At 50.7% G+C, this 17,147-nt stretch overlaps 1 protein-coding gene across 1 annotated transcript; it reads right to left on the bottom strand.

The window, feature by feature from the left end:
- Window positions 1-7,193: 7,193 nt before the first annotated feature.
- On the bottom strand, window positions 7,194-13,377 carry LOC141557873 (uncharacterized). The gene is made up of 3 exons (XM_074294217.1): window positions 13,023-13,377; window positions 10,846-10,961; window positions 7,194-8,533 (listed from the first exon to the last, which is right to left on the bottom strand). The coding sequence occupies exons 1-3, from the start codon at window positions 13,054-13,056 to the stop codon at window positions 8,075-8,077; spliced, it is 609 nt and encodes a 202-aa protein (XP_074150318.1). The 5' UTR covers window positions 13,057-13,377; the 3' UTR covers window positions 7,194-8,074.
- Between the last annotated feature and the right edge of the window lie 3,770 nt (window positions 13,378-17,147).

Genomic DNA, 17,147 nt, shown 5'->3' with positions numbered 1-17,147 from the left:
ATGCAAAGTCTTAAACAGGTTTTTGACAAATCAGCCTCATGGTATGAACCACTACATAGCATTTCCATTCCCTCTGTTTTTGTCCACCTGCATTTTTGATTTCCTTCTCAGGTTAATTTTACCTTATTTCAAAGTCTGATTCTTCTTGTGCAGCAAAATAACTATGGATATATATACATATACTGTAGTTAACATATACTTTAACCTTTTACATGTATTGGTCTACCTGCTATCTGGAGGGGGGGGAGAAGGAGGGGAAAAGTTGGAACAGAAGGTTTTGCAAGGGTCAATGCTGAAAAATTACTCATGCATAGATCTTGTAAATAAAAAACTACAATAAAAAAAATAAAGTGTTTTTCAAAGAATATTGAAATGAATACAAGATGGGGAAAGATTCATTAGACGCCAAATTTTCTGAAAAAGATCTGGGAGCTTTGAAAAGCGCCCTATGCATCAGTAGTGTAGTACAGTGGCCAAAAGAGTAAATGTGACCTCAGGCTTATGTCTAGGACTATGGTGGTTCTGATCTACTACCCTGACCTGACTCCATGTGGAGAATGGTGTTCTGGTCTGGAAGCCTCATTTTAAGAGAGACTTTGATAAATTTAAGCATATCTGGGTTGGGCCAGCTGGGATGAGGAAGTGCCTCGAATCCTTGCTATGGAAAAAGTGGTTGAAAAGGACTAAGGATGTTTTACTTGGAGAAGAGGAAATTTTGGGGACACTCATGAGCTACCATGGAGAATCTGAAAGAGAACTTCCAGATCATATGGAAGAGATCCTTGTTGTTCCCCATGATCCTAGAGGGCAGAAAGAAGAGCCATCCAAAATGGGATAGCCTGCCTCTGGAGGGAATGAGTTCCCCACCATTGGAGGGCTGGGTGACCACTTGAGCTTGCTCTCCAAGGGATTTCCTAGAGGATCTTCTAGGTCCCCTCCAGTCTGAGAAGTTAATGATTCCTTCCCTCCCCAGCCTGTGATGCTTTTTGGTAGCTACCACTGCCCAGCACCTCCCCCCCAAGTGCCACCCTGAACCTCCCACCCACGACTTCCCCGAAGTCTCAGTCAAGAAAACCCCTCCACCACAGACGCCGGCAGAGATGATTGAGCTAGGGTTGGAAGCAGAAAGACAAGGCTGGGGCAGGCCGGTGAGATTTTCCATCCTGGGTATCAGCCACATCCCTGTCTCTTCCCTTCCCCCTCCTTACCTGGGAGGCAGGAGCTCTGGGTCTACCACTGATTGACAGCCCGACCCTGAGCAAGTCAGAATACAGTGGAACAGAGTGGGGGGCGGGCTGATTCAGAATTCTGGGCCATGACAAGATCATCTTGTCACTTAGGATCTGGAAGCCATCTAGCTTCATGCTCTAGAAGAAATTGAGGCAGGCAGAGTGACTTGTCCAGGATCACACAGCTTGTAAGTGGAAGGAAGAGCAGGTCTCCAAGCTCAGTGTTATTTCCATGTTCTTGATTTCCTTCTCTGTAGTGTCAGGGACTTGAGCTGGACCATCTCTAAGGTCCCTCCCAAATCTGGACGCCATGATCAGTAATGTCCCAGCCAGATCTAAACCCTGTCAGAGACCTTCAGTGGACATTAAGGGCTTTCAGAGTCCTACTCCCCACCCACCCACACTCAGGGAATCTTATGCTCAGCTGGGATTGGGGCTGTACCTGTCATCCCTCTTACTTGACTGATCTTACAGGGCCTGGGCCACGTATTTCTCTTCACCCGCAATAGTATCTACTCACAGGATTACTGTGAGCATTAAATAAAGTACTTCTTAAACCTTAAAGAACCATAAAAATGTAGTTATTATTATTTGCCGTGTCCCCACTCCCTAGTCCCCTATGACTTCCAATACCACTCGTCTGACTGCATGATAAAAGAGGGGTTTGAAGAAGGTATTGCTTAAGTCACAGGAGCAAAGTTCTAATGGTGGAATCTCAGGCATCCTGGCAAAGAGATTTCCAGATTACGGAGTCATCCCAGATTCCTTGAGTCATAGCTCACATGTAATCACTTCTCTGTACAGTCCTGAGTTCCTCCTTTGGCTGCAATTGGAAAATGCCCCCCACTCACTATTCTTTGTAGGATCTGCTATATGACAATTGCAGGATAGAAAATGACAATTTCTCCTGGGGTTATGTTATTAAGAAGTACTCTAAGGGGCAGCTAGGTGGCGCAATGGATAAAGCACCAGCCCTGAAGTCAGGAGGATCTGAGTTCAAATCAGATCTCAGACACTTAACATTTCCCGGCTATGTGACCCTGGGCAAGTCACTTAACCCCAATTATCTCAGCAAAAAAAAAAAAAAAAAAAAAAAAATACTCTGGCTGTGGTCTTTGGGAAACAGGACAGATGCGAATTCCATCTCCTAGTCTGGAATTCAAATCCAGCTTCAGACACTAGCTGGGCAAATCACTTGATACTGTCTGCCTCAGTTTCCTCATCTGCAAAATGATTTGGAGAAGGGAAGAGCAAACCATTCCAGGATCTTTGCCAAGAAAACCTTAAATGGAATAATGAAGAGTTGGACACGACCGAACAGTAACAGCAACAACATCATACCGTCAGGTACCCACAACCAGCAAGACATTGAATTGGAGACAAGGAACAAAGATAAACCTGGAAGAGTCCCCTCAAGAAGTCTGAAGTCTAGGGACAGCCCCACAGGAATATGCTGGTAATTGTTTAACAAATGGCTTCCCGAACCTTCACATTTAATCGAAATGTTACCACTTTCACCATCACTTTCTTAAGTCTAGAAATCCACAAAATAATAAATCAAGCCCTCGTCTGTTTGTCCATTTCTGAGGTGTAAATGCTCATCCAGAAAATTTAACGGTGAGTTTCTTCCAGCTCTTCCGGCACAGGCCTGCAGATAAGGGACCTAAGGATGTTTGAAAGGACAAAAAAAAACACAAAAACAAAAACAAAAACAAAAAAACACAGTAGATTCTGGGAACTCTGGAGAGTCGCTTGGATGGATGTTCCCGCATCATGGAATTCCGGACTGGATTATTCATATCATTGATCTTGGAAGACTTGGAGCATGGTGATACTAGCTAGCATTTCTGGGCTTTAGGTGACCCCTAAAACAACTTCAGGAGACAGAAATCACTAAGTCATGCCAGATACTGTTTCTTTTTCCAAAGAAAACTGTTGCAATTTTTATCTGTAGCCCTGGTATGTTACTTGTTGCCTTCTACATAGAATGGGGCCGCTAGGGGGTGCTATAGTGGATATAGTGGTCTGCAGTCTGATTTCAGATGTGACCTCAGACACTTATTACTCATAGGAGCCTGGGGAAGTTACTTCACTCTGCCTCGGTTTCCTCATTTGAAAATGAGCCGGAGAAGGAAATGGCAAACCATTCTAGTGCCTTTGCCAAGAAAACCCCAAAAGGGGTCATGGAGAGTCAGATATGGTTGAAATGGCTGAAGAATAATATAGTAGGTGCCCAATAAACATGTTTTAGATTCAATTGATTATTGAGTTTTCTAAACAGGATGTGATTCATCTTGATTTCGACAGGAAGACTTAGGAAGAAGGAAGGAAGAATGTTCTTACAATATCTTTGGAGAGAAGGGGAAGGATGCTCTCTGGACGCCGGCACAGTTGGGCTGTTCCAAGTCAAACTGACCTCTGGAGTCTGGGGAAACTCTGCTTCTCTCCAACGTGCTGGTCCTGCCACTTATTACCTAGGCTACCCCCTCTCTTTGGCCCTTGTACCTCATCTACAAAATGAGGTGATTTTCATAATTGTTATTTTACATCTGCCAAAGAGGAGGGAGCTGAGGTGTAAATAATGATGATCTCCCACCTAGAGGAAGTGGTCCCTAGTGGGGTGCCACAGGCCCCGTGATCAGCATCCTTTTTCTCAGTGACTTGGACGAAGAGACAGTCGCCTTCACTGCTTAGTTTTCAGATGATGCAAAGACCGGAGGGATTGCAGACGCCCTCGATGACAATCAAACTCTAAAAAAGATCTCGGCAGGCTGAAACAATGGGCCAAGTCTGGGGTGATGAAATGCAGTGAGGATGACTGTCTTCTTCTTAGGAAGTGTAAAAAATCAGTCTCTTGCACAAGCACAGGATGGGGCAGATGGAGATGAGACAGTAGTCCGTACAAAAGTTGTACACTCGTTATGACTCAGCTCGAGGGAGACATGGAGCTAGAACCTTGGGCTCTGGGATCGGGAGCCAGGAATGAGGAGGTGAGAGGTGACGCTAGTGACTCGGCCTTTCTGGACCCCGTCAAAAGCGTCGTTGCAGTCCGGAGGAGACCGCAGCTGAGATCCATCAGGGCCAAGTGGGAGAGCATCCAGAGGCAACCAAGATGGTGAAGGTCTAGACTGTGGCAGAAAGAGTTGTAGGAACTCCGAATGTTTAGCTTGAAGGAGACTCCAGAACAGACACAGAGGCCGGTCTCATCTTCCTAGAGGGCTGCTCAGGGGACCAGGGAAGAGCTTTGGTCCACTTGGGAGTGAGAGTGAAACTGACAAGTTTGCACAATCCTGCCTCGCTCCGATCCAATTCACACGCAAGTCAAGATATCACCCATGATGTCATTGGTCCTCTTCGAAAATGAAGGAAGAAGAACAACTTGGCCCCAGAGGGCAAAACCAGGGGCAGTGAGGGGGAGGGAGGAGGGGTTGTGACACGGAGACTTAGGAACATTTTTCTAACTATTAGAATTCTCGAGTCTCGTCTTGGAAGTTCTTCAGGAAGAAGTTGAGTCCAAGCCAATATGAGAAAAGAGTTGGAAGTTGTGGGAATATTTAGCCTGGAGGCAAGAAGACTCCTGTCATGGGGAAGAGGGATGGGACTTTGTTGCTTGGCCCCCGGGGACACAACCAGGAGCAATGGGGGCAGTTTAGGCTTGATGAAAGGAATAATTTCCTAACAATTCGCTTTTCGGTCTCCTAAGTGGTTTTTTTTTCAGTCACACTTGAGTTTGCATGATTTCACTGGGTGTTTTCTTGGCAAAGAGGCTAGAGTGGTTGGCCACTTCTTTCTCCAGTTCGTTCTACAAGTGAGGAAACTGAGGCAAATGAGGTTAAGTGACTTGTCCAGAGTCACACAGTCAGTATGTGTCTGAGGCTGGATTTGAATGAGTCTTCCTGACTCACTAACTTATTTTGTTCTTTATATAACTCCATCATCACTTTTCATGTCAAATATAACTGGAGCACGAGTCTCTTTGGGCTGCTAGATGGCACAGCGGATAGAGTTCTAGGATCTGGAATCAAGAAGTCCTGTGTTGAAATCCAGTCTCAGCTCTATCCACTGAGTCACTTAGCTGCCTTCCTAATAAATGGAGTCAACCAAAAGTAAGAATGGAGTGAATATGGATTCGCCCTTGTCAGACATCTTCTCTGGGAGCCTGGATGCCCACTTATCAACAGAAGGAGTAAGCTCCCAGAAGCCATTCTGGCTCTGTCTGCCCAGCTTCTAGCAGCGGTGTCCCTCGCATGTAGCTTAGAAAAAACCCTTACACAGTCCACATTTGACACCCCCTGGCCTCAGAGACCCCTTCCAGCCCTGAGCATCTGAGAGCCAGTTATTTGGAATTGGGGTAGTCACCGTCAAGTTGAATGAACTTCCCTTTCTAAGAAGCTTCCCCATCAGCCTCTTCTCAGGAGTCTCATCTTCTTCATGGCAGAACGGCCCTAGATAGCCTTCAGTAAGTGAAGAAGGCTGGAGGGCTCTTGGGGAAGTGGTACCTTCTACCAGCCCCCACTCTATGTTAGCACCCTGAGGCAAAGCTCCATTGGCCTTGAGCTAGTGACACTTCCACCCAAACATTTCTCTGGCCAACCAGGAGCTCTGCTCACCAGGAGGAGGTGGGGGTGTGGCTCATTCCCATCCCAAATGTCAGAGCCAAAGGAGCTTTGCTATATGACTTAGGCACGTCACTCTCCTCTTGGGATCAGCCTCCATCCTTGATGTAATGAAGAGGTTGATTTAGCTGGCTCTTGAGGGCCTTTCTGGGTCTCTCGGACCAGACCGCTCCTGCCAGCAGCCTCCTCTGAGGCCCTCACCAGGCTTCTCTCAGCCTTCTTCATCATTCCCTGAACCCTTCCTTCCCTACCCCATCCTCTCCTTCAGCTTCCTTCTAGGAAGCATCAGCATGAAAGGGCCTCGGGAGCTAGGACTGTCTTTCTGCTTCCATTTATATTTAGCACAGTTCCTGGCATGTAGTAGGTGCATAATAAATGCGGTCGATAAATTACCCATGTAATAGCCAACAGCCATTAATCCTGCACGGTTGCTCCTGAGTTTTGTAGCCATCAAGGACTGAGAGGCTCCTCGGGAACCCAGGACAGCAGTAGGGGAGCATCATCCAGCAATCAGGCTGGACTGGGATGTGAGCCTGGGGGGACCAGTGCTCTGGGGAAGCCAGGAGCCCACAGTCTGAGGCAGTGTGGGAAAAATGGACGTGCATGGAACTGGGGAGGGGGGAGGTTTGGTTATTTGCTCTTGTATAACTCCATAATAACTTTTCGTGTCAAACCAAACTGGAGTGCTAGTCTCTTGGGGCAGCTAGATGGCACAGCGGATGGAGTTCCTGAGCCTGGAATCAGGAAGTCCTGCATTGAAACCCAGACTCAGATACTAGCTCTGTGATCCTGGGCAAGCCACTTCACCTTGTTTGTCTCAGTTTCCCCATCTGTAAAATGGGCTGGAGAAAGAGATGGCAGACCATTCTACTATCTACCAGGGAAACCCCAAATGGGGTCAAAGAGGGTTGGACACAAATGAACAACTAGCTTCCCTGGTGGTCAACAGGGGAGAAAATTCAACTAATGAGGGCTGGAGTGACAGCATGAGATAAGATCCCCCGACTAGACTAGACTTGTTACACACACACACACACACACACACACACACACACACACACACACACACACTCACTCAGATATCCCAGATACAAGCTCTCCCTACGGAGTGATTTTACAATGTATGGCGTCAAGGAACTCGGAGGCCATTTCTGTGAGTAAGTCTGTGCTCCTGTGTTCCCCCTCCCAGTCAGCAAAGCCTGGCACCCCAGCCCCCCCCCCCCAGGAGCCCATTCAGACCCGGCAGCCGTGATACCATGAGCTCTTTACCCACAATCCCTTTCCTTCCCATGTGACAACAGGCAGACACACACAGTAGCTTTAGAAAAATAGCTGAATTTTAAATATATCAGATCTCAATATTATATTGTTAAATACATATCTAATAAATAAATATAAATAGAAGCTTGATAAATTATTCTCTGTGCCCTCAGGCAGGGACGGGAGGTCTGAGACTCTGGGAGGGATTTGAGGGATCATCCCTGGGGGACATTTGCTGTCCAGCAGCGCTTTCTCCCTGAGTGACAAAGTTTCTATCTCAGGGAGTCATTGTAGGGGGCAGACAGTTGGCAAAAATAAAGTTGGCCCATGTCTCCAGGGGGAGGTGACACCTTTCTTGCCCTGGAGTCATCTCTAGTTTTAGGGGAGGTAAGAGAGTGCCAAGAGGGGAGATTGGCCCTTAACATGAGTCCCCTACTGGCCATATAGTGTCCTGACTTCTCCCCATGCCCAAACCAACCACTCCGGCCCTTGACAAAGGAAGATCTTCCAGGCCGGGGGGAGAGGTGGGGAGGGTGAAGTCAGAGCAGAAAGAACTGAGCTAAGGGCCCCCCTAAGGGAGGCTAAGGGGGTAGGGGGGGAACGGGTCACGCACCGGGCCCTGAGTCAAGCCTTGTCATCAGACCCCTGAATCAATGGAAAGTCGGCTTCTGATTCATGAGGTGTCATGGGGCATTGAGCTCCGGCCGCCCCATGACCTGAACGGGCAGCCCTCGAAGAAGAGAAAAGGCTGGGGGGAGGGTGAAGTCAGCCCAATGATAGCCCTCCATCCATCACTAGATGGGGAGATGTCGGGAACCCCCTCCTCCCATTAAAGTGCAACATTTCTGAGACCAGAGTGGGAACCAGCAGGAAGGCGGACGAGAGGCCACCTCCGGCGCCCTCCCTCTTCAGGCAGAGCCCCCTGGGACCCATTTCCTGGAGGCTAATGTAGCACCTGGCCCGCTTGAATCAGTCTGCCCTGATGAGGACTCTGAGAAGGGAGCGGCTGTTCCTATTTCTCTGCTCAGGGGTCACGTCCCAAGACTCTAGCACTTTTTTCACAGTCTTCCTGAAGGTCTGGTACCAGTATATGGTTCTACATCCTTCTAGCTTCTGTAAGAAGGTCAGAGAGGTCTGAGCAGGCAGAGTCCCTTTGCTTCTGGACTGAGGGCAGGCAGCGGGGCCAGTGGGCAGGTTCTGAAGCAGACAGCAGATGTTGTTATCGAGACCTTGAATGGACAAAGCCATTCTCTGGGTGACCAAGTCATTGAGTGCCTTGAGTTTCTGTACAACAGGGTGCAGGTTCTGACTCACATTCTGCAGGAAAGCGACTTGAGATAGGTTCTTAAGGTCCTCCACCGTGGGGACGTACTCGGTCATTTTACACGTCTCCATGAGATTGGACGCTTCTAGGCCTTGTTGACTCATCTGCGGAGGAAAGAGATGGGGGTTGGGGATTTCTAGAAGCAAGACCCCAACTCTGTCCAAGCTAGAGTGGAAGCTCCCCAAATGATGGGTGTTTAGTCCTAGAGATCCAAGAGGGATTTGAGGGAGCACCTAGGCCAAATTCCCTCACGTGACAGAGGAGTAAACTGAGGTCCCCCATCACAGAATGTCAAATTTAACCAGTAACCGCCCCAGAATTCCTTCTCCAACACTTCTCGGGCTTTTCCTGAAGCCTTCCACTGACAGGGAGCTTCCTAGCTCCTCAGGCAGCCCTGTTCTCACAGCTAATTAAGGGGCATCCACTTCAGCAGCCAAACTTCCTGGAGCCGGACACCTTGGCTCTCCAGAGGAAGCTCTTCCCAAAGCTCTTGGGGCAATAGGTTGATCAATTTAGACTTGGGAAGAGCCCAGAGTCCAGATTTCCCTATCCCTCCATTTTATGAATGAGAGCCCCCACATCAAAAAAAAAATGCAATGATTTTATGGAATTGGAGATCTGGTTTGGGAAGGGACCATGGCTCCGGGAGATGAAGAGACAGGAATAAGCATTAAAGATGGGAATTCTGACTCGGGAAGCCGGATGATGTCCTTATGCAGAAGGATGAGCTGGAGGAAGTGGGAATATTTAGGCTAGAGAAGAAAAGCTTCCATAAGAGCTGAGAGCCAAGAGAGGCAGAAGGGTCATTGTTGGGAGCAGGATTGACTTTGTTCTGCTTGGTCCAGGAGGGAGGAACGTGGGTAAGAAAGCGGCAGATCTCGGCTTGATAGTAAGTGGAGAAGAGAAGAGCGCTCAAGGTAGAGCCTTGGGGAACATCCATAGTTAGTGGCTGGGAAGCGCCCTGCCTCACACATTCCCTTAACTGTACAACTCGACAGATAATGTTCCTCCCCTCGGTCTCAGTTTGCTCATCTGTAAAATGGGAATAATAATGGGACCTACTTCCCAGAATCCTTCTGAGAATCAAATGAGATCGTGAGCCTTTCCAAACCCTAAGACACCCCATAAATTATCTATGATGGTGACAGACAAGGACAATGTTGTCACACCATAAATCTGGTAGCATTAGAGCTCGAGGGGACCTTGGAGAACATTCAGTCCATTTTCTTCATTTGACAGATAGGGAAACTGAGGCCGAGCAAAGAGGAGGAATTCTGCAGACTGCATCGAGTCACTGAATCCCACGTGGGACATCATCCGGCCTCTGTTTAAATCCCTGCAGCTACAGGAACTCCCCACCTCTCAAGGCAGAAGTCACTGAACTGATTGTTAGGAAGTTTTTCCAAACCCGCCGAGACTGGCTTCTGACCTCATCGTTTCCCTGACAGCACCACTTTCCTAATTGCCCAATCCAAGGTCCTCTTCTCTCCTCATCCTCCGTGACCCCTCCGCGGGCCGCCTTTGGGTCTGCCAGTCACCCTCCATTCTCCAACTCTCTCTTCTGCTTTTTCGTGACTCTGCCACCCGCTGGCTCTCCCTTCCCCCCTTGACCACTCCTTCTTCTAGAGCTTTATTCAATGAGCCCCATTTTTAGTAGGTGAGAATAGGACTTGAGGGCATCAAAAAAAATGACCTTATGGAAGAGATGGGACAGAAAAAAGGCCCAAGAAGGGTTTGGGGGAGTATAACAACATATCCTTATAGACCTCAGTCTCCTTATCTGTAAAATGAAGGGGCTGGGGCAGCTGGGGGGCACCAAAGTGAACAGACCACCGGGTCTGGAGTCAAAGACTCATCCTCCTGAGTCCAAGCTGTGGAAGGCTGGGCAAGTCCCTTCACCCTGTGTGCCTCAGTTTCCTCATCTGTAAAATGAGCTAGAGAAAGCAACGGCAAAAACCCTCCCAGATTTCAGTCTAGAAAACCCCAAATAGGGTCATGAAGTCGGACAACAACAAGAAAAAGATGAAGGACTGGGTCTCTATGTTGCTTTTCATCTATAAATTTGTGGTGCCTCTTATTCCTTGCTTTGATCAGGAGCTGTGTCTACGGGAATCAAGATCACCCGTCATCATCATAGCTAATATTTAAATAAGCAACATATGTGCCTGCGGATGCATGTTACACGGACATAAGCATCATGGGATTCGCACGGCTTTGGGAGGCATCGAGCCCCATTTATGATCCCATTTTACAGATGAGGAAGTTAGGTCATGGTAGATCCAGCGGCTTGCTCATTCCAGGCAGGGCCAGTGTTCTGCCCCCTACCTCTGGGTGAGCGTAAGGCAGCCCAGCAGGGAAGCCTTCATAGACCAAAAGGAGGAAGGGCCTCTGGGTTTGGGGGTGGAGTCGGACTTACGAATGTCTGCAGCCATTCTGTCTCTGGCGTGCTCTTCACTTGGCTCAGAGTCTTCTCATAGTTGGGGCAGGAGGTGGTAACCACTGGATACAGCCATAAGAGACTACAGATCAAGCCTGGAGCGGGAGAGAGCAGAGATGTCATGGTTGGGGAGAGACGGGGACCCGAAGGACCGACTTGGTCCTGGAATGGAAAGATCCCAGTTACTGAATGGAAATAAGTTGGTGCTGGAAGGAAATTCATTTTCAGGTGGGAGAAACTGAGGCCCAGAGAAAGGAAATTACTTGCGTATGTACCCGCCATCGAGCTAGGGTTAAAACTCAACTTTGCCGCCTCCTAACTGCGTGACTTCCAAAGGACCGGACTGAGCCTTTCCCACCTGGGATCCTGGGAGCCTGTGCAGGCAGGATTCTCACTCAGGTCCCTGGGCCCCAAGACAGGGCTCTCAGCCCTCTCTTCAGTAGGGAAGGGAAGCATCCATTTCTGCCTTGCCTTCTTCCTATCCCCGTGACCTCCACTTGGCAGTCCCTTTCTCAGGGATCAGGAGAGAGGCGGCATCTGCCAGGTACTCTTGGAGGGAGGACGGTCTGGGAGGGATGGCCATGGGCTTGACAGTCTAGTTGCTGGTGGGATCAGCCCAAAGGAAGCACAATCTACTCCTACAGTACTGAACTAGGGCTTAAGAGGACCTGGATTCAAATCCTGCCTCGCCACCCAATCCCTCTGTGCCTCAGTTTCCTCATCTGTAAAATGAGAAGCAAGGACCTGCTGACCTCCGAGGTTGCTTTCAGCAGTGTCCAGTAGACTGGTGCCAGAAGGCCCGGGTCAAGTATCTGTTTTTTTGCTTTCTAGCTCCCTGTGCTCTCTATGCCTCGGTTTCCTTCTCTGAAGCAGACAACCCGGCTTCTGAGCTTCCCCAATTTAACCCCTGCCTCCCACCGGCCCACCCACGGGTCTGGCCCCCTCAGGAGAGGCTGGAGCAGGAGGGGGAGGGGAGCGGGCCCTGCTCCTGGCCTGGGTGCCAAGCACCGGGCAACCACATGGTCGGAAGGACTGGTTTCGCAACGAAAGGAAAGTGGCGACAGCTGCTTCTTCATTTCCTAAGAACTCACTAGGTCCCCGCCGTGGCGGGGTGGGCTGCAGGGAGCCCGGCCTCCCGAGAGCACCCATTGGCCAGGCCCGGCCAATGCCTCTCCTGCCACCCCCGCCCATCCCTGGGCATCTACTACAACGATGGGGCCAGACCGCGGGCATGCACGTAAGTCTGAGCGGACGGTGTGTGCAGACCTGCCCTGTCCTCCACGGGCAAACTTCCCGGGGGGAGACTTGGGGCTGGGCAGGAGCCTTTTCAAAGAGCAGGGGAGATCTAGCGGCTCCCTGCGGGCCTTTCCCGCACTCGGGGATGTGCCCTAGAGTCTGCCGGTGAGATGGGACCCTGCCTGGGGCAGCCCCGGTGGTTTCTGGGCAGGGGTTCCTGGGCATCCGGCTGCGGACTCGCCATGGGGAAGCCTGTGCGACCCTGAGCAAATTGTGCCTTTCTCCGCTCCCCCCCCCCACCCCAGGAAATCACAGGCCCTAGATTAAGGAGCGTGAGAATTAAATGAGATGGTGTGTGATACGAGTTGGGGAGCAAAGAATGTGTAAGACCTAGAACCCTTAGAAGAGAGCACTGCCCCTGTGACGGGGTTGTGGGGCTGGGCTGTGGGTGTGATTAAGTCTGTGGGCAGCTAAGTGTGTCTTGTTATAGCGGGCGCTTCCCAAGAGCCACAAGCTGAGCCAGGAGTGCCCAGTGCCCGCTTCCACCCCAATCCAGAGGGTCCAGAGCCAGCTGGAGAGGGTTCTAGAGCCAGCTGGAGAGGATTCCTGAGCCCAGGGTCCTGTTCCTGGCCTAGCCCCATGCACTTGGACCTGACCTGAAGAGAGCCCCTTCCTTTCCCCCTGCCCCTCTGCCCCCTAAGCCCTCCCAGGGGACCTCTTGGGGCCTCCAGCTGATGCTTCTCTCTCAGGGGATCCCTCAGTCCCATTCATCCGCTCCTCCGGAGATCCCTCCTGGGCAGCTCTTGCCCTCAGAGAGCCACGTCTCTGAGTCTGGGGCTGCCTGCGGCTTCCCAGCTCTGCCCCCACCCGGGCTCCGCCGCCTGCCTGAAGCGCACGGGGCATGGGGAGGAAGTACGTACCGAATAGAGAGCTCAGTCTGGCCTGTGCCCACATACTGTTTGCCGGTAGCTAGAGCAAGGCTTCCCTTGTGAGAGACTCCTCCACACTGACGGCCTTGTGGGCCCGGGGCCACTTTATGCTCCGCCGGCTGGCCAGCACCTCCCAGGATGGGGTGGGGGCAGGTCTTCTGGGAACACGACCCCGAAAGTGTGTCCGGGCGGAGTCAATGGGCGGTCGCTTCTCTGACCCCGGGCTCCTCCTTTAATTCTTCGAATTCAACCATCTTTGAGGTTAAGGTCTTCCCCCCAGGGTGTCACGCACCCACACCCACAGGGAACGGGGAGGGGGCGTTCCTCCCTCCAGAAGGGGGAGATGCAGGGTCAGGCCCCATGCCTCCAGCCCGCCCGCTCAGCCTAAGGTCTGTGGTCACCCAGGCTGCCAGCTGTTTCTCCTGGACACCCTAGGAAGGCAAGGGCCCATGGTTGTGGTTTGCGGGGAGAGAGAAGGGGCCCCGAGATGGGGTGGGGGTTGGAGAGGAAGCCACCTCTCTTCTCTGGCTCCCAACCCGCCACCACTCTTGGGACATCTGTGTGTGGAAACCACCAGCCTCCTGGGCACTGAGCCAGGTGCTAGACAAGTCCCCTGCGCTTGGCCTAGGGTTCTACGGCCTTGAGCCCCCAGCCCTGGGTGCCCTCTGGGCCCCGGGTTCCTCCGCCAGCCTTTCTGTCCGACTCAGACCCCTTCCTTCCATCCATCTCCTCGAGACCCTCGGGGACAGAACGTCTTCATGGCAAAAACTCTGCCCGGGAGACCTGCCCACCTTTCAGTCACGACGCCAACGTCCCGGCTGACCTCAGGAAGTGGTTTCCACCCCCCCCCCCTGCCCCTTCTTTATCTGTAAAAAGCAGAATAGTAAGCCCGGGCGGGTGGGCTTCATGGGGGTGGGGGATGGAGAAGATGCTTTAATTACTCATTAATAATCTTAAAACAGGGCTGGGGGGCTGGGCGGAGCAGGGAGAAGGGGCCGATGGTCCCAGGAGACTCCGTGACTCACAGGGCCCCGTGCTTTCACTTTCTTTGAATGAGAATCCCTTGAGCGAATGGAGTTCCATCACGCCGTTCAAAGAATCTTCCTGTCATCTCTTAACCGAAAACCACTCAAAAAGAAAAGCAGCTTCCTTCCTTTGGCTCAGAAATCAGGGGCCTGGACTGGCCAATCCCCACGGCCCCAGCCCCTCCCAGCCCTCCATCCAAGGCAGCTACTTCTGAGAGCAGGCCGGGGCTGGGCACCGGGCTGGGGAAACAGAGCCCGCCCTCCAAAAGCTCACACCTGAGGAGGGCTGACAGCCATGAGGGACCACCCAGAGACAGGAGACTCTTGCCCAGGATGTCATCAAGATGAGGCTCTCCCAGTATGGACAGCTCCATCCAATGGGGCACAGCAGAACATCGCTGGAGTGGAAGGGCCCAAAGAGCTCCTTGGGGGCCAGAGACCAGGGCCGCACATGTCTAACAAGGGAGCTCAGGGCACCAAAGCTGACCCTATACTAGCACCATCTCAATGACAAAGTGAATACAGAATACTTGAGGGGCTGAGGAAGAACACTAAAATTCCAGGTTCTAAGGCCCTCCCAGCCTGATATCCCTGTTCTTCCCTGACATCTCCTGTTCTAAGGCTATAAGTCTTAATAAGTCCAGCCTGACATCCCTGTTCTAAGGTTCTTCCAGCCCTGACATTCCCTGTTCTAAGCTCCCTCTCAGCTCTGACATCCCCTATTCTAAGGCTATAAGTCTTAATAAGTCCAGCCTGACATCCCCTGTTCTAAGGCGGTCCCAGCCCTGACATTCTGCCCCAAAGACTATGGATTCTTTCCTTTTGTCTCATATGATTTCTACCTTTCAATTTCTCTGTCATCTTTGTCTAGAATTCTCTATCAGACTATCAGATGGGAAAGGAGTAATCATAACAAATTCACAATTACTTGTTGATTGACAGACCACAGAGGCGGGCTAATCCCCCCTTCTCCCAGAGTCATTGCAGGGGGTTCAGGGAGCTGAGGGTTCCTCAGACATTCTATGGGGCCTTAGGAGGCTGGGAGGAAGGGCCTGGGCTTTGTGTTGTTGGTCTGGGGGCTTTGAGGGGGAAATGGCCCCTGAAGATGTCCCTCCTGCCACCAAGGGCTGACCCAGCTTGGGTCGAGAAGGCCTGAATTGCTTCCCCCTCCATTCACAGTGACAGAGGCTCTTCTGGACAGGATAGGGGACCCAGCCAAGCACCCCATGGTTCATACAGGGGGATTCATCAGTCCCTCCAGTGAGGTCAAAGGCCCAGTGACGTCCTCCCAAGAGCAGTCTCAGTTAGAGGAACAGATTGCAACACGAGCCCGTTCCCTGGTATAATTAGAGCCCAAGTGACCGCAAAGCCCCAGCCTTTCTCCATCTTCCTGGCCAACGTCAGCCAGGCCCTCGTGACTCAGGGAGAGGAACCGAGGTGAGGGAGGTCCTCGGGAGCCATACGGGCTTCTCAAAACCGGCTTCTCCTCGGCTCGTGCCTCTCAGACTTCCAAGGGCCAAGTCACGGGCCTCCCACTGAGGTCATTGGCGTGGCCAGGAACCACAGGCTTTGGCGAGATGCTAAAGATACCCCTGTCCTCACCCCAGAGATGAGCTGAAAGACCTACGTGCAGGAGTGCACTACCAGGGACCCTGGGCTTGCCCACAGGCCATGTAGGAAACGTGATTTGGCAGAAGGGCCTCAAAGACACCTGCACCCCGATCTTTGTTCCCCACAGAGCCGTTGTGTGGGCCTCGGGCCTGTAAGAGAGGCTCATGGCCTACCTGCCCAGCCCACAAAGGTGGTGTCCAAAGGACCGAGGAGAGCCCCTGGACTGGCAGCTTCCTGTACAGTGAGGTGGCCAGAGACCAGGGGAGTGCAGGATGGGGCCAGTGTGCTCATTAATGGGAAGGGGACTGACTGACCAAGTCCCTGCTCCCTTGGCTGTCCTCCAGCCGGGAAGGGGCAAGGAGCTTGTCTCTGGAGCCAGGAGGCGCAGGTTCTAGAGTCAGCTCCGCACTAGATATTCTGGGACAAAGATGCCGTCTCTGTACTGGCTGTAGAGTGGGAATGTTGGGAAGGAAACAGCGAACTTCTGATGAGAACGTGGCACAAAAGTGTTTTTTTTTTTTTTAAATTAAAACATTTTTTGACAATACATATACATAGGTAATTTTTTACATTATCCCTTGTACTCCCTTTTGTTCCAAATTTTCCCCTCCTTCCCTCTACCCCATACATATTAAATATGTTATAGTATATCCTAGATACAATATATATGTGCAGAACCGAATTTTGTTGTTGTTGTTGTTGTTGCAAAGGAAGAATTGGATTCAGAAGGTAAAAATAACCTGGGGAGAAAAAAAATGCAAACAGTTTACACTCCTTTCCCAGTGTTCCTTCTCTGGGTATAGCTGATTCTGTCCATCATTGATCAATTGGAGCTGAGTTAGATCTTCTCTATGTTGAAGATATTCACTTCCATCAGAATACATCCTCATACAGTATCATTGTTGAAGTATATAATGATCCCCTAGTCCTGCTCGTTTCACTCAGCATCAGTTCCTGTAAGTCTCTCCAGGCCTCTCTGTATTCCTCCTGTTGGCCATTTCTTACAGAACAATAATATTCCATAACATCCATATACCATAATTTATCCAACCATTCTCCAATTGATGGACATCCAGTTTCTGGCCACTACACAAAGGGCTGCCACAAACATTTTTGCACATGTGGGTCCCTTTTTCCCCCTTTAAGATCTCCCTGGGATATAAGCCCAGCAGAAGCAATGCTGGATCAAAGGGTATGCACAATTTGATAACTTTTTGAACACAGTTCCAATTTAAATTGCTCTCCAGAATGGCTGGATTCTTTCACAACTCCACCAACAATGCATCAGTGTTCCAGTTTTCCCACATCCCTTCCAACATTCATCATTATTTGTTCCTGTCATCTTAGCCAATCTGACAGATGTGCAGTGGTACCTCAGAGTTGTCTTAATTTGCATTTCTCTGATCAGTAGTGATTTGGAACACTTTCATATGAGTGGATATAGTTTCAATTTCATCATCTGAAAATTGTTCATATCCTT

The sequence above is a fragment of the Sminthopsis crassicaudata genome, chromosome 1 (assembly GCF_048593235.1).
Source record: "Sminthopsis crassicaudata isolate SCR6 chromosome 1, ASM4859323v1, whole genome shotgun sequence".
NCBI lineage: Eukaryota > Metazoa > Chordata > Mammalia > Dasyuromorphia > Dasyuridae > Sminthopsis > Sminthopsis crassicaudata.
Note: the sequence above shows the minus strand (reverse complement) of the source record. Positions and strands in the feature narration are given on the sequence as shown.

Coding starts and splice junctions, on each gene's coding strand:
- LOC141557873 (XM_074294217.1), bottom strand. CDS start 13,056: ATGTGGGCACAGGCCAGACTGAGCTCTCTATTCG. Junction 10,962..13,022: donor CAGACTGAGCTCTCTATTCG/GTACGTACTTCC, acceptor CTCCCGCTCCAG/GCTTGATCTGTAGTCTCTTA. Junction 8,534..10,845: donor CAGAATGGCTGCAGACATTC/GTAAGTCCGACT, acceptor TTTCCTCCGCAG/ATGAGTCAACAAGGCCTAGA.